This window comes from Leptonychotes weddellii, chromosome 9 (assembly GCF_054177405.1).
Source record: "Leptonychotes weddellii isolate Sample4059 chromosome 9, ASM5417740v2, whole genome shotgun sequence".
Lineage (NCBI taxonomy): Eukaryota > Metazoa > Chordata > Mammalia > Carnivora > Phocidae > Leptonychotes > Leptonychotes weddellii.
In genome coordinates, this window is record NC_138377.1 from 98,495,023 (window position 1) to 98,517,569 (window position 22,547).

The window sequence follows — 22,547 nt, forward strand, 5'->3', positions numbered from 1 at the left end:
GGGACTCCAGGATCATGACCTGAGCCGAAGGCAGTCGCTTAGACAACTGAGCCACCCAGGCACCCCTAGGTGAGGGTTTCTAATATGAATTTGGGGATCAAACTGGGGAGTTATGATCCAGTAACTCAATAAGAGGTGGTTGGAAGAATCAAGAAAGCTTGAGAACTGACCAGGTTTGAGGGGGCCAAGGACACTCAGAGGGAAAAGTCATGAGTCCATTTTGTAGTCTTGGTATTGGCAAAGAGGCAGGATAGCCCCCGGCCCCCAGCCCCCAGGAGGAGGTGGTCTTGAGGGGCTGAGGGAAGGTATTGAGATGAGTTTGGGAAATGTGGCGATTTGGTAATGGCAGACGTGCCAGGTAGCCATCGTCTGTCACATCCTCTGACTCACATTCTAGATACACTGTGAGTGTGGATGAGCAAAAACACAGGAAAAATAAAGCCTCTTATGTTGGGAGAGACTCCGGAGGAAGTAGAATGAGGGATGGCAGTGGGAGTAGCTGTCAGAGAAGCCGGAAGAGGAATAAAAATGGCGTCATGGCACGCATGGCAGAAACCGGCAGGGGAGCTGGTTCCAAGTGAGTTGTCAAGGCCGCCATACATGTCAGAGAAGTCAAGATAAATGTCCCTGTGTGAACTTGGGAGGGCTCAGTTCAACCCACGGCACCTTCACAGAAGCTGTCATTGGCCCAGCCTTACGTTTGATGGAAAAGCAAGTCCCCGCTCTCGAAAGTCTCAGGAAATCTTCCGGAGACACACTTGAGTTGAAATGTGTCTTTTCCACTTAGCCCAAGATTGTCATTCTCTGAGCTTCTGGTTCCTGATATGTGGAATGGGCATACTAATGCCGGCCTCCAGGCAGGTACTGTGGCCGGGGATGGTTCTGGGACTCAGAACTGATGCACGTACAACACTTACATGGTGCTCAGAGCTTAATGGTGCTTGCTCGGTTATGCTTAGGACGTGTGATGACAAGAGAATGAAGGGCAGTTGCTGGGGACCTTCCTGCCCGCCACACGGAAGCCTGCCTTCCTCGGGAGTGGCATCCTTTCTTCAGTGGTTTGGGCTGTTGAGTCAATCATGCCTGATTTCTGCCGCCTCATGTGGCTTTTCAGTACTAAAAAGAATCTCCTATTTCTAGAACTTCCCGTCCTTTAATGTGCTTTTTGGCCCAGATGTTCTGACACAGCTCTCTTTCATTTTTCTTCTCCCAGTTCAGACAGAGACCAGAGCCCCCTTCTGTTGGTCGGTGGTGTTCTCACTTGCCCCACCAGGGGGAAAACACACTTTGTTGTGCTCCATGGCAGATGACAGGGTCCCTAGACGGCTCCGAAGGTTAAGACAGCACAGATGAGCTGTGGGGACTGGCCCCTTATCCTCTGGGGGCCCGGGGGCTGCAGGGCCCAGTGGGTATCTGCCTGGAGGCCTTGCTGCCTGGCTGCATCCTGTCAGCCCCCTGCACATCCTCACTAGGGGCTGGGGAGTGGGGAGGGGGTTAGGGAGTGTGGCCCTGTGTGTGTCTGGCACTCTTGGGAGACTAGGGAGTTGATGCCACAGAGACAGGGTTCCTGGAGAAATACATGTGTGACTTAGAAGCTGGAGGATGTGGTGGGGGAAAGAGATCAAAGCAGGGACGGGAAAAACCAACAAGGTGTGGCCTGTGAGGCTGGCATGGGCTGGGCTGCCCCAATGCAGCCTCATGCCCTGGCTCCTCCTGGTGGCCACCCTGTCCCATGTGCTTGCGCTCAGCCGCCCCCCTCCATCCAGGGCACTGAGATGCTTTTTTTTTTTTTTAAAGATTTTATTTATTTGAGAGAGGGAGAGAGCAGGAACACAAGCAGGGGGAGTGGGAGAGGGAGAAGCAGGCTCCTCACCGAGCAGGGAGCCTGACACGGGGCTCCATCACAGGACCCTGGGATCATGGCCTGAGCCGAAGGCAGACGCTTAGCTGACTGAGCCACCCAGATGCCCCAGGACATTGAGATTCTTGTATGTCAGGCTGGGAGAGCCTCCCAGGGTCACCTGTCCCCCCTCTCTCTGTCTTCCCCACAGTTGGGCAGTTGCCTCTGTTTGCACAGATGGTTGGAGGAATGTGACTCACAGTGTCTTGGCGTCACAAGCTTTGGACTAGGAGGGCGGGATGGATCTGAAGGATGCTCACATCCAGGGCAGGGGGCTTGCTAACTGGGCATGGTCTACCTCTTCCACCTGGCTGGGTATCCCTAGCACCCGAGCAGGCCAGCCAGGTTGTGGCTCTAGATAGAGTTAGCTCTGTCGGCCGCTTGCGTGGAGGCCTGCTGCCATCCACGGCTACGGGTGACCCGGTCATTCCTGCCTCAGCCATTTAATGAGTCAGCGCAGCATTGCTTTCCATCCCAATGGACCAGTTCCAGTCGGGGTGTCTCCCCAATTTAACCTCAGGAGTATCAGGTTTAATTAATTGGCACAAGAAATTCCCCTATTAATAGATTCATTGGAAATCCCCTGATGTGTCATCTTATTCATGATCTTATTTGAAATGAGCCCATACCAAAATCCACTAGTCACGGACCAAGAAGCACGCTGGCCTCCTCAGGCTGTTTGCCCGGTGCCATGACACGTTAGTCAGGGCCAGAGGTGCAATCTGGGGCCCCCACAAGGACACTCCCACATTCCCATTCACTTTGGACCTTTGCTCCCTCTCACTTTGTGCCCCACCCCCTCCCTCCTCTCAGTTCTAATGCCAGTGGCTCTGGGGACTGGATTTTTTTGCTCTGCACTGGCCAGAAATGGACCTCCGCAGAGAAAAAGCCTGGGGGGCGGGGCTGTGTTAAGGTCTCCCTGGCTTCCACCGGGGCAGGGTTTCTCAGCCTCGGCACCACGGAGGACAGATAACTGAGCAGAGAGTGGGGAAGGGACAACTGTCTTGTACACGGTAGCTTCTAGTAGCATCCCTGGCTTCTATCGACTAGGTACCAGTAGCTTCCCCCACCCGTGGGTTGTGACAACCGATACTGTCTCCAGGCATTATCTAATGTCCCCTGGGGGGCAAAATGCCCCTCCTTAAGAACCATTGTTCTAGAAGCGACAGCAACAGTACATACAGGAGGTACAGAGGCCTCTGGAACCTTCCCCGGGTGTCTCCTTCAATTGGGAGTTTCAGGGGCAAATCCTGATGGGGGTGTTGGAGGGCATTTCCTAGAATTCTCACCACATCCCTGGGCCCAGCATGCTTCTTTTTCATTGCTGTGGCTGTTCTTTCAGCCAGAAACCCCCTCACTTTTCACATCGTTCTGTTGCTCGCGGAGTCCCTGTTGTCCTGGACAGGCCAGGCTGCGGCGTCCCTGACCTTGCCTGTCAGGTGGACTGGGGGAGGCGTGGTGGATAGAGCCTGAGAGATCCTGGCTCGGCCCCTCCCTGGCTGTGTGACTTCGAGCACTTGGTGTGTCATGTCAGTGCTGTGTCCTGGTGAGCTCGTCACATCACCCAATGATATGATAGCCAGAGACCCCGAAATGCCTGGATCTTGCCTGTGGCATTCCCAGGGGAGAGAGATCCCAAGAACGGTAGCAGGTGGGCGACAAAATACGGTGTGTCTTGCTCTAATCCATCAGTTTTGTCCTGGCAAGTCCTTGTGCTAAACATCAGTGATCAAAGCCATTGTTCCAAAGGAAGAAAAGGATTAAGTTTCGAGAGGTTTTGCTTGTAATAACGAAGTCATTTCTCTCTGGAAGAATGTAATTAATACATTGTTTGTAATGGCCTCAAGGTATATTTTGGTAATATTTTCAGGCCATTGTCATCATAAGCCATTGTTATAATCAAGAGAGTACAAATCTGAAATAAGACATCGGGGGTGGGGAGCACAAAATCAAACCTCAGTGCAGCTCCATTCATAACCACCACTGATGGAAGAATGAGACGCCATGTTGTGCCATGTTATGGGAGCTGTGGTTTCTCCCATGCCCCAGGCTGGCTTCCCACAGGAATCTCACATGGCCGACATCTGGGTGATGGTGGTTGTGCTCACTTTTAATCAAAATTCCTGTTATACCCAGTTCATAGTATAAAGATTTATGTTGTGAGTAAAATGCCAGAAAACACTTTATCCGGGTCAGCGCCTCATGGCTCCCAACGCAGAGTTCTGATGAAGTTCTTATTGTACAGCTCGGCCTTGAGGCCTGCATGGAGCCTCTGGCCTCTTTAAGCCCAGAGCAGTGACCCCCACTTTCAAGTGGTTGTAAAGAAAGAGACAGAGGACCCCATGGGGTGGAGGAAACAGCCAAAATGGCACCTCTGCTTGCTGATAAATGTGGTCCAGTCGGCATCTGGGATTCTAACCAATTCGATTAGCAACTTTCCTTTGGCTGAAATGAGGACGATGCTGCTATCACAGGCTTGGGGTGTGGATTAAGTGGCGTCATGCACGGACCGGTGTAGTACTCTTATGATTACACACGCTCGGTCTCAGGCCTCAAACGGCTCAGAAATGCAAAGGTGCCTCTAGTTTCCCCACCCTGGTACTGCCCACTCAGCGCAGAATCGGCTCGCCCTCGTGGGGCTCCCAGCAGCGCCTTTGTTCTCCCATATAACTGACTGTGAGCATTGGAAATAGTTGTGGTTTTTAATACAGTGATATTTCCTCTTCAGAGACTCTAGCCCCTAGTCCAGTTTCAACAACTGCTAACTTGGTCCCAAGACATGGTTCTTGTTTCTTCCTTGTCTAATGGAGAGAGTGTTTGCATTTGCACAGGGTTTTAATGGGCTGTAAGCTATTGGCTCTGAGAGGGATTCTTGGTTCAGAGCCAGGGAGACTTGAAATGTTTGGGGAAGCCTCCGAGCGCTGCGGAGAGGGGCTCCTTCTCTGCCTGACACACGACCTGCGTCAGCATGGGCAGGTGGCGCTCCTGTTCACCTGATGTGCAGGGGGAGCTCCTGCGGTGGGACGGGCACTGCTGGAATGTTCTGGTCCCTGCCTGAGCGGGGACTCTAGACCAGGAAACCTTGTCTGCGACTATTTGGGGCGGAAGTTTCAGATCAAGCCAGCTCCTGTAAAGAGGGGCCCTTTTCTTAATCATTCCAGAAACAGTGGTGGGGAGCTCTCAATGTGGCTGCCACGGGTGGTGTAGACCATAGCGTTCTCGAGATGGAAATAGTTTCCAGAGATTTTCTCTTTCAGGCAAGACCGCACCTACGCCATCCCAGAAAGACAAATCCATTCTATTTTGAACTGCTCTGGGGAGGAGACTTTACAGCCATCCCTGGAAACAGAGTCTATTTTTAATGATGTCTGTGCATTTGCCTTCTTGCTCAAACCCCTTCAGCTGAGGTCTGTTGGCCTTTCTTTTCACCGAACCGCCCCTCATGGCCATGAAGGTCATCACTGAGGGTGGTTGTCCCGTGACGACTTTCCTCTTTTTGAAATCATTTCAACCCCAGCACTTTTGGGTAGCATCCGGCATAGTTCAGGCTTTCCATGTGTCTGCCACACAAGTCTTCCACCAGCAGAAGAGTGCGAACATGTGAACATGAGTATACACACACGTACACACCCACGCACGCATCCAGCCTTTGGGGTAGCCCAAAGTGGCCTTCAGAAGTCTCAGAATTTCCCTGAGGTGTGTTTCTTTAAAAAGTCATGGAAATGTGGCATTCTGTCCCAAAACATAACTGATTGTTTTATTCATTTATTGATGTTTTTATTTATTTATATGAGAGAGAGTGCACATGAGCAAGGGGAGGGGCGGAGGCAGAGGGAGAAGCTGACTTGCCGCTGAGCGCAGAGCCTGATCTGGGACTTGCTCCTGACCGTGACCTGAACCTAAGGCAGACACTTAATGAACTAATAATCCACCCAGGCACCCCTGATTGTTTATTTATTTTTATTTTTTTAAAAAAGATTTATTTATTTACTTGACAGAGAGAGACACAGCGAGAGAGGGGACACAAGCAGGGGGAGTGGGAGAGGGAGAAACAGGCTTCCCGCTGAGCAGGGAGCCCGATGTGGGGCTCGATCCCAGGACCCCGGGATCATGACCTGAGCCGAAGGCAGTCACTTAACAACTGAGCCACCCAGGCGCCCTGATTGTTTATTTTTAAAACAATTTTTTAAATTACCAAACATTAGGACAAAATTTACATTAACATATCCCACCTTTAAAAAAAAAAAATCCTTGAGGAAATTGATAGTTTGAGAAGATGCCACACATTTTTTTCTGGGATGTCTGGGGCCCTTGGTGCACGCTAACAACTCCATTTAAAGAAGCCTGGGTAGCGGGCATCTTGACTCCCGAAGCAGGTAGACCTGAGTTTGAATTCTACTTATATCGCTTCCTAGCTGCTTAACTTCAGGCAGATTCTATCAGCTTCTCGGTTAAAACAGCAGGATAGCATTTCCTACCTGGCGTAGGTGCATACATTCAGCAGCTATTGAGCAGGCTGTGTTATAGGGGCAGGAAATAGAGGTGAAAAAAGCTCCACAAGACCTTCACAGAAAGTGAGGCTTTTCTATTCCGGGTGAGAGGAACAGACAATAAACAATTAAGTGAATAAGAACAATTCCAAGTATAATAACCTCTACAAGGAGGATGAAATAGGGCAATGTGATAGTGACTGGGTACATGTGTGCCTGCCCACACGTGCTCACGACTTCAGATGGTGTGGCCGGGGGTGGGGGACTCTTCAGGGAGGTGACATTTGGATTAGGATTTGGTTGCTAAGAGGAAGCCAGCTTTGCAGATTAAGTGGAGTAAGTTAGTCGAGTGCCTGGCACGTGGTAGGGGCTTGGTAGACACTAATCACCTCTCTTTCTTCAAGAATCAGGGAAATACTACTTAAACGTGGGGAGGTAGGTTTTATAAATTGTTGGAAATGACTAACACGTAGCCAGAGAATTTAAGTGGATTTTGGAAAGGATACAGTCAGAATTTGTTTGCATCCCTGATCCTCACACCCCACCCAGAGACAGCTGCTCCGTGGTGCTCCTGAATAAGCAGAGGGTTTCTGTCACTACCTTCATCCCTGGGGCCCTGATTATCAGCATCTTTTTCTTTGTTGCAAAAACCTAAGTTTTCTGCTCCCCTGTTGCCGTCACCTGCTCCCAGGAACACGTAAATAGATCTTCACCTTCTTAATCAAATAATATCGGGTTTGCGTTGGAACCTATTCAATATATGGGAAGAATGGGTAATGATTATTTCCTTAAAGAGGCCTGGTTTATACTTATTCTATTTGTAAATCAGCGTAAAAAATTTAGACCTGGTTTTGTTTCACAACTTGGGGTACAGGACACATAAAAACAGAAATTATAATGGACTATAGTAAAGTGTGCCCAAAATGCTGTGGGTGCCTAAAAGACAGAGCCATGGTCCTTGCCTGGAGAGTTTGGGCAGTCTGCAAAGAGGGTGTACCATTCGGTAGATCTTGAAAAATGAGCAGGAATTTATCAGGTGAGGTGAGGTTGGGGTGAGGCAGGGCTTTCGAGGCCAGTGATGTGGGTCATATGAGGCTCAGAGTAGTGTAAAGGCTTGGTGTAGTTGAGTAAGAAGTTAAGAATAGAGAAGTGCGGGCTGGGGAGGCTGCAGTGTCAGCCAGGCTGGCCAACTGGATTGAGTCCTGGAAGCAGAAAGGACCTCAGGGAGGTCAGTGAACATGGGACTTGGATGATGTGATTTTTAAGAACATAATTCTGGACATAAATAGTGTGAGAGGTGGTGTTGGATGGACAGAGACCGGGTAAGAGCAAATGGGAGTGAGACCTTGACCCAACCATGGGCTGTGAGGATAGAGACAAAGGGACAGAATGCAGAGAGAGTTCTGTGGTAAAACTGTCAGAATTGTGTGCCCAGTTGGAGGAAGGGAGTATGGTATGGGACCACATCTGCATGAACCAGAAGATAGAGTGGGTAATCAGGTCCTGGTTACATGACATATTGAGTATGGAAAGCCCATGCATCATATGGGAGGATGTGTCCAGTTGGTTACTGGGAATGTAAATCTCGGGCTTGGGAGTCTCTTAATAAGGGAGACATCACCATGAAGATTATTCCTGATGCTACAGTATTTCTCTGTAAGAAGGTTTGGATAAGATTGGAAGGCCAATAATGGAACCTTAACACTTGAGGAGCAGATAGAAGAGGAGAAGCCAGCAGATAGAAGAAGAGCTGTATAGACAGAAGAGGAGAAGACAGCTAGAAGTTGAGGAGTAAAACCAGGATCGTATGGCATCCTGGAGTCAAGAAGAGAGGAAGTTTCAACCAGCAGGAGATGGTCAGGGGATCCAATACTGAGGGCATGACTTTGAAGGGACAGGAGAATTGTCATTTGGATTGTCAGCCTCTTGTCATTAAGGCACATGGAAGGAACATTTAGGGATCAGAGACCAGCCAAGTGGCTGAACAGCCATGCCATGTGCTGCTATCAGGAGAGAGGAAGTGTTTGACATTTAGCAAAGCAAATGGGCAAGAAACTAAGCAGTTGGTACATGTGTCATTCATTCATCCATGTGCTCATTCATCCACCCATCAAATATTTCCTGAGGGCCTGCCAGGTGACAGATTCTGCATGAGGTGCTATTCGAGTAGATGGAACACAGAGATAAAGAAGCCAAAATCCCTGCCGTGGGGACCTCAAAGGGTTGTTGGGGGAGATGTGTGTGTACACAGATAATTATAGTGCCAAGTGGTAAGTGCTTTGGAGAGATGTGTGTGATAGCCCCGGAGCAGGGGAGAGAGACCACTGGTCCTGGATGCTGGGTTTGGACCTTGGACCTGGTTGGAGCTGAGTAGGAGTTCACAGGCAGGGGAGAAGGGGAGAAGGGAGAGAACACTTGAACTGCGAGCACAGCAGGGGGAAGGCGGGAGGGGAGAAAGGGCACAGCCTGCTTCGTGTATGCTGTGAACATTAGGGGTCAGGGGAGAGCAGTGGTAGAGTTCAAGCCAGAAAGGAAGGGTGAGCACAGATGATGAAAGGCTTGGAAGGCCATGGCAAAGAGCAAGCTTGGAAGTCATCTCTTGGAGAGTGAGAATTCCAGAGACGTTGGTAAGCAAAAGAGTAACATAGTAGGGCTAGATTTCAAGAAAATAGCTTTGGTGGCAAGGGGAGGCTTGAGCGGGCAGGGGAAAGCTGGTGGCTGTGAATCCGGGTAGCGTCCAAGCTCAGGCCATTTGCACTGTCACTCATTCAGCGAAGTATTTATAGAATGCCTACTGTGTGCTCTGCTCTGCGCTGGATGGGGATGTCTTTCAGGAAGATGCTTTGGAATTGCCTGTCTTCCAGGAGCCTGCTGGATATTAACCCAGATGCAGATGGCCAACCCACCAGGCAGAATTCTCTGCTGGAAAGTTGCTGATCCCCCAAGTCAACCTCTGGGTCCAGAAGCCAACACTCTTTCTTGTGTACATTACTCATTATTTTGACTGTCCCGGTTGGCTTGGGTTGCAGATAGGCAATCGTTGTTGAGAGCACAAAGCCAAACGGACCAGTCACCAAACAAAAGAACACACACAGGCGCTGCGCAGAGACATCTGCTTCTGTTTCCTGAGTAACTGCGCAGCAACGCGGGGCCGACTCGGTACCTGGGCACATGCTCTGCGTTCTGTTTGAGTTATAACTTGAGCACAGTTTCCATGTGGCTGGTGATGAAAGAGTCAGGTCAATTTCATAAGGGGGATTGTTTCCGATTATGCAGATCATATCCAAATGTTTACCTCATTCCATCATTTTGGCCAGGCCCTGCCTTTGAATAGCGTGGAAATGCATCCAGGCCTCTTTTGCCCTGCATTTAGGGGAGATCTTCTGTGCTGAGAGCCTGCTCTTTGCTGGCGTTGGAGAACCCGGGGCACAGCCTCTGTGGGGTTGCCTCCCTGTGTTGTGGTCCTCGAAGGGAATCAATACGTGGCAAGGAATGTCGGATCTCTTCCAGGAAAAATCAGAGCCTGTTAGCCCTGGAAGGGACCCCGGCCCTCATCAAGCCCAACCGGCTCATTTTACTGATATGGAAACTGAGGTCAAGAGCCGCAGACTGACTTGCTCCAAATCGTGGAGTGAGCTAACGGCAGACTTGGGACCAGATCACAGGGGCCCATCCAGGGTTTCCCATGAGTCTTCTCTTCCTCTTCTTTCATCTTTCTGACTTCCCGCTGCGGCTCTCCTTCTGTTATTAAAAGTACATTTCAGATGGAGTCTGCTTCATACATGTGCGAGTCCTACGTTAGGCAGGTGTCATTCCGTGAATATTTTCACGTCTCATATGATAAACTCCAAGCTGGCCGCAGCTCGAATGGCTGAAATGGAAGGGGTGGGCCAAAAAGCAGGGAATTTGAGGGTAATAAAATAATGTGGCTAGAGCATCTGGGGTTAAGGATATAGCGGTGTATGGTGGAGGTCCCAGGCCTAGGGGATAAGTGGAGTGCTTTCCTGTTTGAGTCTCACCTAGAGGTGTCCAGTGGCCAGTGATTCTCCAACCAGAGGATGCATTCAGATTGCCGGGGAAGCTTGTTTAAAATGCATATTTCTGTCCCATCCCCCCCCCACCAGGTTCTCATTCACCAGGTGTGGTATAGGAGCCAGGACTCTGTGTGTCTCAGTAGATGTGAGGTTGGTTGTGCGGTAGGTACTCTGAGTCACACGTGGGGCAAGAACACAGACCAGGAGAAGGAGGACAAGGGTATGTCTGTGTTGTCCAGTGTTTGGGCCAGAGTATATACTCAATATCACATAAGTAGGTGAATGCGGGAGGGCTTGATGTGTCTAAGATCATTTACTGCAAGGATTCACCAACTGTAAGGACACGGTATTGAGAGAGAGCCTTAGGGCTGGGCAGACAGAGCTAGAATTTGCAGGGCAACCAGACTCACACGTGCTTAGCTTTTGGGTGACTGAATGCCAATGGTTTTTCCTCTGTGTGGCTCTTGCTTTAGCCAAGGCTTAGTATTTCTCTTTCCACCTATCTCTGCCTCTCCTTTGGCCTCCACTTACTCCTCCTTTGGGATGGCTTTGTGCACAGGCCTCCTTTTAACTGTTCCTGAAATGCATTTGTAGAACTCATTCCAATAAAAATTACTGTGTGGGGGGGTGCCTGGGTGGCTCAGATGGTTAAGTGTCTGCCTTCGGCTCAGGTCATGATCCCAGAGTCCTGGGATCGAGTCCCACATCGGGCTCCCGGCTCAGCGGGGAGCCTGCTTCTCCCTCTGACCCTCTCCCCTCTCATGCTGTTTCTCTCTCGCTCGCTCTCTAAAAAATAAATAAAATCTTTAAAAAAAAAAAAATTACTGTGTGGGGAATTTGGATACACAAGGCTGAGCGCGTTTTGCCCCAGTCTCCCATATATGGAGCTTCTTACACTGATTTTGCAGCTGCTGGCCCTGATGTTATGCTCAGACATAAGATTAGGGGGCCTTTATACTGTCGAGATAGGCGATGAAGATGTAGGGTTGAATTTGCGTCTCCGAGAACACCATTGTGGTCCTTCATTTAGATCTGGTTCGAGTTTGGAGCTTTATCAAAGCATGCCACCCTCCCCCGTGCTCCTGCCCAGGGTCCCAGGTAAGAGATGCCCCACGGAGCTGCCGGCATTGTGTTCCTGCTCCTGTGTGCTCTCAGCTGTCCAAAACTGTGCTCTCTGGGCGCAGACTCCAAGGTTTATTTTTGTAATGTTTGTTTTAGGGTGTTGACTTGGTTATGTGGCTAAAACCAAACCTACTCTTTCCAGTCTCTTCTAGAATGAGACTTTAGAATTTCAGACTTTGCTTGTGACTCTATGAAGAACAGATGGTAGGTTTAATTTCATAGAAAGAAAATTAGAAACCGGTGAAATCTTACATGATTTCACATTAGTACCGAAACCAAATACATTGAAAACGTTTAGAGCTGTTCCTAGTTACAGATATACTGGTGGCGATGAGAAATTTCCAGGACTTTCTCTGACAAGGACTGCCACCAACTCTTGGTTTACTTCTCGGTCCCTCCCACCGCCCACAATCTGTTCTGAATCTTTCTTCATTTAATCTATTTACTTTTATTTATTGAGCGAGCAGTATTGTAACCATCCCTGGACTTTTTTTTTTTTTTTTTTTTTTAATAACAAGAAAGCTTTCCCTGGGTCCAGCTTCAGTAACACATTGTATGTTTTCATTTTTCTACATCCCCTTCCAGGCTTTGTTTAGTATATGCCTACAGAATCTTTACATTATTATAATCATGGTCTAGTTACAAGTTTGTATCTGGCATTTTCCACTTACTGTTATATTACAAGACTATTTCCATATTGCTCTGGATTGCTCATTGGTTTTGATATTTCACGGGGTCTATCAAGCCCTGGTTTGTTCGACCATCCTTCTATTATGGTTGTATGTGTTCATCCCCCTTAAAAACATCATGATGAAGGAAGACGACCCCAACTGCTCGGCTTATTGCTTCTCCTGCTCTTCTCAGAGCTCAAACCCTGTCCCTGTGAACCCCCTATTCCGTTAGCCCATCCTGTTTTAGGGAGACCTTGGTTCTCTGGTTACGCTGACTGTGGTCAACTGTGGTCTCCATGAATCCTGGAGCCCTGGACTCCCCTTAACCCGAGGCTTCTGCCAAGTCTGGACCACTCGGGTCATCCCAAGCCCTGCTTTTTCTCCTCCAAATCCTGTGCCAAAGGTAGACCCAGCTTACTTCACATTACCTTGGTTACCACACTTGACATTATAATGTTTGTAATCGTTTACTGGAACCAGCCTGGGAAGCAGGTGGGCACTGAGACATGCCAGAGAGCAAAAGAAATGGTCTCAGAGCATAAGCAGTGGGGTCAGGATGAAGGACTCCAAACCATTTGTCGTCTCTTGGCCCCTTCACTGGATATTCAAATTTCAGGGAGGGAGCATTCGATTGGCCCACATTGCTTACCTTGGCTTCCGCTGGCAGGGCCCCTGAATGCATTCCCATCACACTTCATCCAGTGTGGAGGGGTGATTTCCTAAAGGACCCAGGGAAAGGGGAATGACTGCCAGGCTACCCTACACACACGTCCTCCTGTTGATATATATTTACACAAAAATCCCTGCCTACCATTAACTTCCGTACAACTGATCCCAAAGTGTTGTTAGTACAGCGTCTGGCTCCAAACCCAAAGTCTTGGGGGATTTCAATTCTCCCTCTGGTTCTGCTACCACCTCTTCTTATGTGTGGCCCAAGCTGAGTTAATAGGAATGTAACCACCCCGATTCTCTCACTTCCCTGAATGCCTTCCCTTTTTTCTGCTCCCTGGCTCATGCCCCAGTATTGACTAGTTAGAGAAGCACCATAATGTCAAATAGTTGCTTTTAAATGACGAGGGGGATAGTAAAAGGTCTGGAGGATTTTATCCAAAATGCACCTTTCTTCCTTGACCCCTGCCTCACTCCAGGCAGGACATGTCATAATCTCTGGGGAAGGGGCATGGCATGCCATGCGTAGTCTGAGAAACTTCTCTTTTAATTCTGTTGTCTCACCCCTACACCCACCCTGCCCCATCCTTCAGAACCTCCAGTGGAACGGAGCAAGCCCCGGTTAGGTTCGAGGGTTGGATATGCTTCTTACACATTATAATACTTTCGACTGGTGATGTAAATTCTTCCAGAGAAGGGATGAATGGAGGTCTATCATGCCCCTGCTGGGTGACTAGGAGTGTGCTAGATGCTTTACTTACTGCATTTCATCTACCAAATAACATTGTCAGATTTGCATTACTTTGTCTCTTGTATGTATTTTCAAAGCCCGTGTTTCATCCACTAGGGCGCTCTGTACCTCAATGACCACATCTGCAAAATGGATATAAAAATCCTTGAAATGAATCTTGTGAGTATCAGATTGGAGCTTGTGTTAAAGCAGTTCAGGCAGATAAAGGATATCTTGCTCTTCCTGATCACCTCTTCTTTCTATAAGCCTCCAGTATATCTGTCCCCTTCCTTCACTGGCAGCTCTTCTCTCTTTCATACAAGGCTGAGGCCATCCAATATGGACTGCACCACCCACTCCTTTCCGTACAACAGAATGTGGCATTCTTTCCAGAATATCAAATGTCAGCAGTTGTTTCTATTTCAACCTAATGTTTAGAGAGATCTGTAAATAGGTTTATTCTTTACATACTTTTCTACTTCTTGGGATTTTTTTTTTCACTAATTAATATGTTCTGGAGAGCTGTCACTTTAACACATATAAATCTACCTCATTCTAACAGGTAAATTGTGTTTCATTGTTTGGATGGATCAGATTTCATTTAACCAGATTTCATTTACACAGATCTTTAGGTGGTTTCCACATTTTTTTGGTTTTGCTCTTTACAACAAATGATGCAACAGAAGTCATTCTATGTACAACTTTATGTACCAGTTTTGAGTATTTCTATAGGGTGAACTATTAGAAGCAGAGCTACTGGGCTAAAGGGTATGTGCATTTAAAATCGGGATAGGTATTGCAAAGTGCCCTCCAAAGCAGTTGCCCCGATTTAGACTCCCACCAGCAGTGAACGTTCTTCCCGCATCAGTATCATCAAACTTTATATTCTTTGCCAATCTAATGAGCATGAAATGGAATTCTGTTGTGTTATTTTGCATTTGTTTGATTATAGGTGATGTTCAACAGTTTTCATATATTACATTTATTTTCCTGTTGTATTGGTCAGCCCGGGCTGTTATGACAACATACTATTGACCAGGGGGCTTAAATACCAGGCATTTCTTTGTCACAGTATCTAGAGGCTGAGAAATCCAGGATCAAGATTTGGTAGCCCGCAAAGTCTCTCTTTCAGGCTTGCAGACACTATGTCCTCATGTGGTGGAGAGAGAGAGAGAGAGATTCCTGATCTTTCTTCCTCTTCTCATAAGGACATGAATCCTATCATGGGGTCTCACCCACATGACATCATCTAAACCCAAGGAACTCCCGAGGCCCACCCCCCTCCAAATACCATCACATTGGGGGACAGGGCTTCACCGTTTGAATTTTGAGAGGGACACAAATATTCAGTCTGTGACGACCGTAAACCACCCGTTCATGCCCTTTGTCCCTATTTCCATCAGGTTTTTTTGACTGATTGGTTAGAAATCTTTGTAAGTAAGGAAAAACAGCAGTTTAGGGTGCATTTTAGAAGTGCCTCAGGTTTTCTGCTTCAGTTTAAAAAAAAAAGATTTTATTTATTTAACAGAGAGAGAGAGCATAAGCAGGGGGAGCGGCAGGTAGAGGGAGAGGAAGAAGCAGGGTCCCCACTGAACAGAGAGCTCAACATGGGGCTCGATCCCAGAACCCTGGGATCATGACCTGAGCTGAAGGCAGATGCTTAACCATCTGAGCCACCCAGACATCTCTTTCTGCTTCAGTCTTAACATGACATGTGTGTACTGGGGAAGGAGCAATGTGCTGGCAGGTTACAAGGCTTTAAGGTTCTATTCTTTCTTTGGTTTTGTCCAATCATGATTTAGTCCTTGGTTTTGATGCTTGTCACTAACAGGTCCTGTTAGTTTATCATGATTTGGGGAATACTGTATCTCAGGACACTTGAAAGTTTTCCCATCCTGCCTCCCAGAAAACTCCTTGACTGTCAGAAAACAAGGAGGAAGGTGGTCACCAGGAGGGCTGGGGAGAAGCGGGCCGAGGGTGGGGGTCTGATGCAGCTAGGAGACCCACATCCAAAGCCCCCCTCCCTTTATTTTTTCTTCCTTTCTTTCTCTTTCTTTGCACTTCCCCTCCCTTCCTTCCTTCCCCCCACCCCCGTGTCTTTTTTCTTTGTTTCTGGCTGTGTACTATAAAAATACAGTTTTGGAGCATGTGGTTGGATTCCTACCATGGGGACTGAGATGGAATTTCAAGTCTCTCACCATAATTCATCTATAAATTAGAGAATTCTTATGAATAGAATAGGATGGAATGTGGTTTCATGTTTTCTTCCCCCAGGGACCCTGCCCAATTTGGCAACGGGAAGCTAAATTAAGGGTGGGATTAGTTCTAGGAAGTGGAGTTTTAGTGTAGCTGCATGTTTCATGCAAATGTTAGCAACAGTGCCTTCCTTCCCTATATTCATGAGAAATCAGGAGGGCCTGGGTACCTGAAATCCCCAGATGTGCCAGACACATACTTCTGCCTTTGTTTATCCCAATTATCCTTCTAGAACTATCAAAGGGGATTAATTTCGACTCATTTTACCCTTCGATTTTCCACCAAAATCAGGCAGGGAGGCAACATGCCACAGGGGAAAAGAAAAAAGAACCCAGGAATAGGAATGAGCAGGCTTCAGCGTCAGCCCTGTCTGTGCCCCTTACCAGCCTGCGCCTGGGCAGTCACGCAGCCTCTGGAGGCCCCAATTCTTCTCCGGAAAAGGGTAAAGTGACACCAACCTCTCAGGGTGACTGAGGCACCCTGTACAGTGTACCATGGAGCTAATGGTGCCTACGCCAGAGAGTGGTCCCTACACGAGGTGTCTGCACAATTCCAGACTCAGAGAAGGTGCTCAGCAGACGCCTGTCCACTTTTCTTCCTTGTCCTGAAAGTACTAAGCACTGCATTAGCGTCCTTGGGCTGTTGTAACGAATTACCACAAACTTGATGGCTTAAAACAACAGAAATTTCTTCCTCACAGTTCTGGAGGCCAGAAGTCCAATATCAAGGTGTTGTTAGGGCCATACTCCTTTCAGTTACGAGGGGGACATCCTTCTGGCTTCTTCCAGCTTGTGGTGGCTCCCTGTGTTGCTGCTCATGGCTGTTATCTCTCTGGTCGGCCTCGGTGGTCACACGGCCCTTTGCTCTCTGTATTTTCTCTTCTGTGTCTTATAAGGACACCTATCATTGGATTTAGGGCCCGCTTGGAAAATCCGGGATGTTCTTTTTTTTTTTTTTTTTTAAAGATTTTATTTATTTATTTGAGAGAGAGAATGAGAGAGAGAGAGAGAGAGCACATGAGAGGGGGGAAGGTCAGAGGGAGAAGCAGACTCCCTGCTGAGCAGGGAGCCCGATGTGGGACTCGATCCCGGGACTCCAGGATCATGACCTGAGCAGAAGGCAGTCGCTCAACCAACTGAGCCACCCAGGCGCCCAATCCAGGATGTTCTCATCTCAAGATCCTTAATTACACAGAGAATGACCCTTTTTCCAAATGAGGTCATATTCACAAGTTCTGCAGATTAGGGCACGGGACATATCTCTTAGGGAAGGCCACCATCCAACTCACTATACACACTTTAGGGATTACTTTCTAGATCAAGACTGTGGCCTGATGAAGCACATTTTTTTTGCAGTCACCTCAGCGAATCCATGATCAGTTTGATATTTAAAAATCAGGACATGATTTTTAAGGGGAAGAAAGAACAAAAGCTTGTTTTTGTTTTGTTTTGTTTGTATTTACAAGCAGGCAAAAAGTCTTCTTTCCTGGATCCCCCATTTAGTGGTGATGCGTCGAATGTGTTCGCTATTCACACACCCATCCACCCTGCGGCTGCTCACATACTGGCGTTAAGGAATCGCAGTCCTCCTGTCACAGAACCTTCTGTCTTGCCCTTGCTCTGACCCCATCTCCCGCTGGCTCCAGCCCACGGTACCTCCAGCCTTTTGCCTTGGCTCTCTGAACATGGCTCCCAAAGGCTGGCTGGCTGACATCCAGCTCTGGGCTTACCCCTCTGGTTAGATGCTCATTTGCTCCCTGGGTTCCCTCAGCTCTGTCTCATCCTGCCTTAGTTGCTCCCTGAACCTTCAGGAACTCCAGCTACAGAGGTCATCCACAGACCGCTCTGCACTGGAATGTAGTCAAAGGCAAATGGCCTCAATTAAACAAGGCCCATGGCTTCAGGGTGACTGATTGCCTGGGGGCAAGGACTCTAACCAAGGCCTGGGCCCTCACTTTTACGGCTTACCTCAGGCACATCAAGTGGGTTTCCTCATCAAGTCCTTACATCCCTCCTCTGAGGTAATCTTAGCTCCACCTCTCATTTCCATGTGGTGTGAAGGAGCTCTGCCTTCTTGGATTTGTTCCACACAAAGGGGAGGACCATCCCTGGACCTTCTCATAGCTCAGTGGTACTGTGGAGACAGAGGACTCAACCTTGAAAAGGCTTTGAGCTTTGAGCTTTGGGCCAAAAAATGCTGTCAAAAACCAAGATCTAAAGAGAAAAAAAAAAAAATAAAAAAACCAAGTTAATCATGGCTTTTTGTACTTCAGATGGAAGGGTGAGGTCCTCTGAAATACTCACGTTCCAAGGAAAGTCATAGTGTTGGTCAGTGTCCCACAGGTAAGAAGGACATTCCAGGCGGAAGATCCAGAAACACAAGGGCAGCTGTCTGCTGGGAGAGAGCAGGGAGTACTGGAGCTGTGGGACTGGGAGTTGGGGAGACTTGACTCTAAGCCCAGCTGCAGCAGCATGACTGGGGCAGGTCACATGTCTCTGAGCCTCAGTTGGCAAACCTCACCTCTGAGAGGTAAGAATGGTAGACACCACGGCCACGGTGAAGCCTGGAGATTACACCTGTTACCTGGTACTACGTGCGCACCGGACTATTATAGCTATTACCGGGACTCCTCCTCTGAGGCCTTCTTAATCCCTCTCCCCTCCCCACCCCACCCAACCCTGTGCAGCCAGTCCCCCCAGGAGGCTCCCCAATCTTGTGCTAGCTAGCTGCATAGAGCTCTTCTGCTGGGTCCAGGCCATTTGTGTGGATCTGGGATGCTTTTCTCCTGGTCCTCAGGGCCTAGCTCCACGCAGGGGAATAGCTGGTGCTCAGGGAGTGTCTGCATAATGAAGGAACACTGTGTCCCCACACTGAGCACCATGTCTGGCATAGCTATTCTCTGTGAGATGACTGGTGAAGTGAATAGGAGTGTAGAATCACCCTCCAGGTTAGAACTTTAAAACTTTCTGACATTTCTCACTTCTTCTGATTTACCACGGAAGCAGGAAAATCATCATTATGGTTACTAACAAATATTTGGTGCCAGGCTCCCTGCTCTGCACATGCGTGACTGGACTTAAATTCCTTATGTCCCCGTGAGGTAGATACCATCTTTCTTTAGAACACAGCATGGCTCAGAGAAATTCAGAAACTTCCTAGTCACACGGCTAGAAGTGGTGGCAGGGAGGTGACTTGAGGGCAGGGCCTCTAAACTGCAGCGTCCCATCTCTTTACTGCATGGAGACTGGGCCACGGGGCCTCCCCAAGAGGTTAAGGGAAGTCCAGTCCCTCTGGCCTGCACCCCGAGGACCAAAGTTGGAGGTTAAGGGGGACTCCTGAGGGCTAAGCCTCAGTAAGAGCTGAGGGCACCACGCTGAGCTCTCCAAGGCCACAGCAGCGGAAGCAAGGACCGAATTAGGACGTTTGTGAGCCTTAGGCTTTTTTATCTTTGTGTGGCCCTTCCCCCGTTAAAAAAGTTAAAGTTCTATTTTATGAGTGCGTTGGTATAAAGACGAATATCACCCAGGCTGGATTATATTCATTTCGTTCTTCTCATTTTAAAACCGGCCCAGTGCCTACTAGTGTTTAACGGATGGGGCTTTCGGGTTATCCAGAGCCTCTGCGGGTGAAGCAGGAGCGGGTGTTCGGGTCCCCTAACCGGCCTCTGTCTCCGCAGGTCCCTCAGCGGATGGCGGCGGCCCAGGGCGTCCCCGAGGACGGCGGCGGCGGCGCCCCGGGCGTGTGGGGCGCCTGGGGGCCCTGGTCCGCCTGCTCGCGCAGCTGCAGCGGCGGCGTGATGGAGCAGACGCGGCCCTGCCTGCCCGGCTCGTACCGCGCGCGCGGGGCCGCGCCCCCGCGCGCCTTCGCGGGCCACGTGGTGTCGGCCGTGCGCACGTCGGTGCCGCTGCACCGGAGCCGCGACCGCGAGGAGCCGCACGCCCCCGCCGGCCCCGACGCCAGCCGCCAGGGCCCGGGGCAGCGGGGCAGCCGGCACCCGCAGGCGCGGGGCCGCGACCCCACGGCGGAAAGCAGGTACGCGCGCGCGCCCGACCCTGCCCTCGCGCCTGCCCCCCCTCCCCTTCGCGCCCTCCCCGACGTCCCGTGCCGGCCCTGCGCCCCGGCCCTGGCGCGGTGAATGCGTGGCTTCCGCCGGCTGGGGAGGAATTCTTGGCTCTGCGTATTTCCTTTCATCTTTTGATTTATTTTGCAGCCCTTTAAAGCGTTGAGGCCACTCCCACCCCACTCTGTGGTTCTGAATAGTCTTCAAAGTGAAGCTAATGCTGAGAAGGCCTTTCGGCATCAACCTTAGGGAGGCCCCGTGGAGGGGTGAAAGAAGGCGGGCCGTGGGGGAGCCCGCTGAGCCAGTGCGTGCTGGGAGCCGGGGGCAAGGGAGGTCCGTGGCCGCCGGCCGGTCGATGTGACGGGTTTCGAATCCTTGGACAAATTGAACGTCTGGAGTCATACGTGCTCCCAGACAGTTGGTTTCAGGAATCTGTGCACTTTTCTAGAAAGTTTCTCCAGAGAATTTTGAGTGAACACGCTGCTGTGAGGCTATGTCTAGTTAAGGACCTAGACCTTTTTTTAGAGTCTGCATAGAGTCTGTTGGCATGGTAAGCATTAAAACGGTTGTGTAGCTCTAGAACGCCTCCCATGGCTAGGCCCGCACCAATATGCCCAACTGGGCCGTGCCAATGGGAGAGGTAGCAAGGTCAGTGAATTAATCAGCCAGTATTTACAGATGACTCAGCATTCATTCACAAGTATTTGTTGAGTGCTCCTAGGTCCACGATAGATTCCGAGAGCTTATTAATACAAAAGCAGTAACAACAATAAACGAACATTTACCGGGAGAACGGGAGGTGTAAGATACACTCTCTGTGCTTCAGAAATGTATACTTTAGTCATCAAGCCAAGTTAGTGTCCATCCCAGGCAGGGCGGGTGGGATGAGCTGTCAGGTGGGCTGCCCCGCCCCTCCTGTCACTTGCAGTTCAGACATCAGCCTCCATGACCACCCTTTCCTCCTGTGGCTAGATGCTTCAGGAGGGTCCCTGTCAGCCTAGTGCCATAGGTTATCAGTGCCAGCCACCCGGAGGTGTAGAGGAGATGCAACCCAGCCACCCTCCCCAGCCACATGCTCTTGACATGGTCAGTAGGGTTTAGAGAGGACCATTTCACAGGGAAGGTGCGTTAGCCGAATTCTGAAGGATAAACCGAATTTGGGTGGATAGAAGAAGGGAAGAGCTGTGAGTTCTAGGGCCTGGCAGGGGGAGGGGAAAGAGACATCCGCTGGGAGGATGCTTCCTTCCTTTTATCCGACCACAACCCCATAAGAGGCTAGCTCCCCATTCCCTTACCTGAAATCCTTATGGCCAACGCATTTTAGAATCCAGAACTTCTCAGATTTTTTAAAGGTAATTCAGGGCATATTTCACATATTAATGGCATTTCTTCTGTGGTATGGGGCAGCGTCCCATAATTGACTGCCTTATTACTTCTGCAGTGAAACTTTTGAAAGTTCATATTAAGTAGGATAACAAAAGATCCCTTTAAGTCCCTTAAGCTCAGGTGTGCCGCCCGGTGAATTCTGATACCAAACCAACAAAAACATAAGGAGAAAAAGGAAAGACAAAAGCTTTGTTTTCAAAACTCTTGGTTTGAGATTTGCAGGTTTCTAATAGTTAAGATCTGTTGAATGCCTGTTCTATACCAGGCATTGTTCTTGTCCCTTGACACTGACAACTCTATGAAATAGTGTTAATATCATCCTCATTTTAGAGGTGAGGAAAAGGAGGCCCAGAGAAGTGGAGAAACTTGCCAAGAGCAACACAGCCAGTGTGTAAAGAGCTGGGATTCATACCTAAGCAGTCATGGTGCTAAGGACCTAATCAAGTAGCAGTTACACACGAGGAATTGGAGGGCCTACGAGGTGAAAGGGCTTCCAGAGCCCCAGAGCCGTAGAAAAGCTAAGAGTTGAAGGTGCTCTGGCTCCCAGATCCCTGGAGTGCTCAGGGCCTTCTCTTACAGCCGCTGCAGTTGAGAATCTAGAAGAGCTGCCCAGGGAACAGGCTCTAGTTGGCTGCAGGCATTCTGGCCCATGTGTTTTGGCAGCGGGAAATTTTTTTCTCCTAACGTATTGACAGGGGGCCAGTTACTGTTTACTATGAAGTTCCTACAAGTTTTTATCATGCTTTTGTAATTTGACAGTTTCAGATGGGACAATCCAAATATTAGGCTGGGAGGCCTGCGCTGCCGACAACTGTCACGCTCTTCCCAGCTGACGAAAATCACATTTGCTTATATTTTTCAGTCATTAGGAACTTGCATAGTATATGTGACCCCAGAAGAAATGTCAGTGTGTTCGCTGGATGACTGCCTCACTTTCTGTTTCAGGTTTGAGGTTTGAGGCAAAGGCTGTTAAGGCTTAGATGTTTAAGAAACTGTTAAGTTGTTACGCTAGGCAACTGAAAACTTAATTGGAGCCAGATAACAAGTAAAACAGAACTATTCAACCTTCCAACAAATATTTATTAAGTATTTACTATGTTGTAAGGTCCTGGGACAGACACAAAGGTGAATAAAAGCCAGGCTGGGGGCTGAAAGCTCTTACTGGCAGGCTAGACCAGCTGTTTGCAAACTCACTTTTTTTTTTCTTTTAGCATAAGAGGCCTTTCCGT

At 49.0% G+C, this 22,547-nt stretch overlaps 1 protein-coding gene and 1 non-coding gene across 2 annotated transcripts in view; both read left to right on the forward strand.

The window, feature by feature from the left end:
* Positions 1-20,007, forward strand: part of LOC145723325 (thrombospondin type-1 domain-containing protein 4-like) — an 83,747-nt gene extending 63,740 nt beyond the window's left edge. Inside the window, exon 5 of the mRNA XM_081829718.1 lies at positions 19,549-20,007. Coding sequence (XP_081685844.1) covers positions 19,549-20,007 — 459 coding nt within the window. The remainder of the gene's footprint in view (positions 1-19,548) is intronic.
* LOC102750267 (uncharacterized) overlaps positions 1-22,547 on the forward strand; it is a 612,045-nt gene that overhangs the window by 374,711 nt on the left and 214,787 nt on the right. The gene's annotated exons all lie outside the window — the stretch shown is intronic.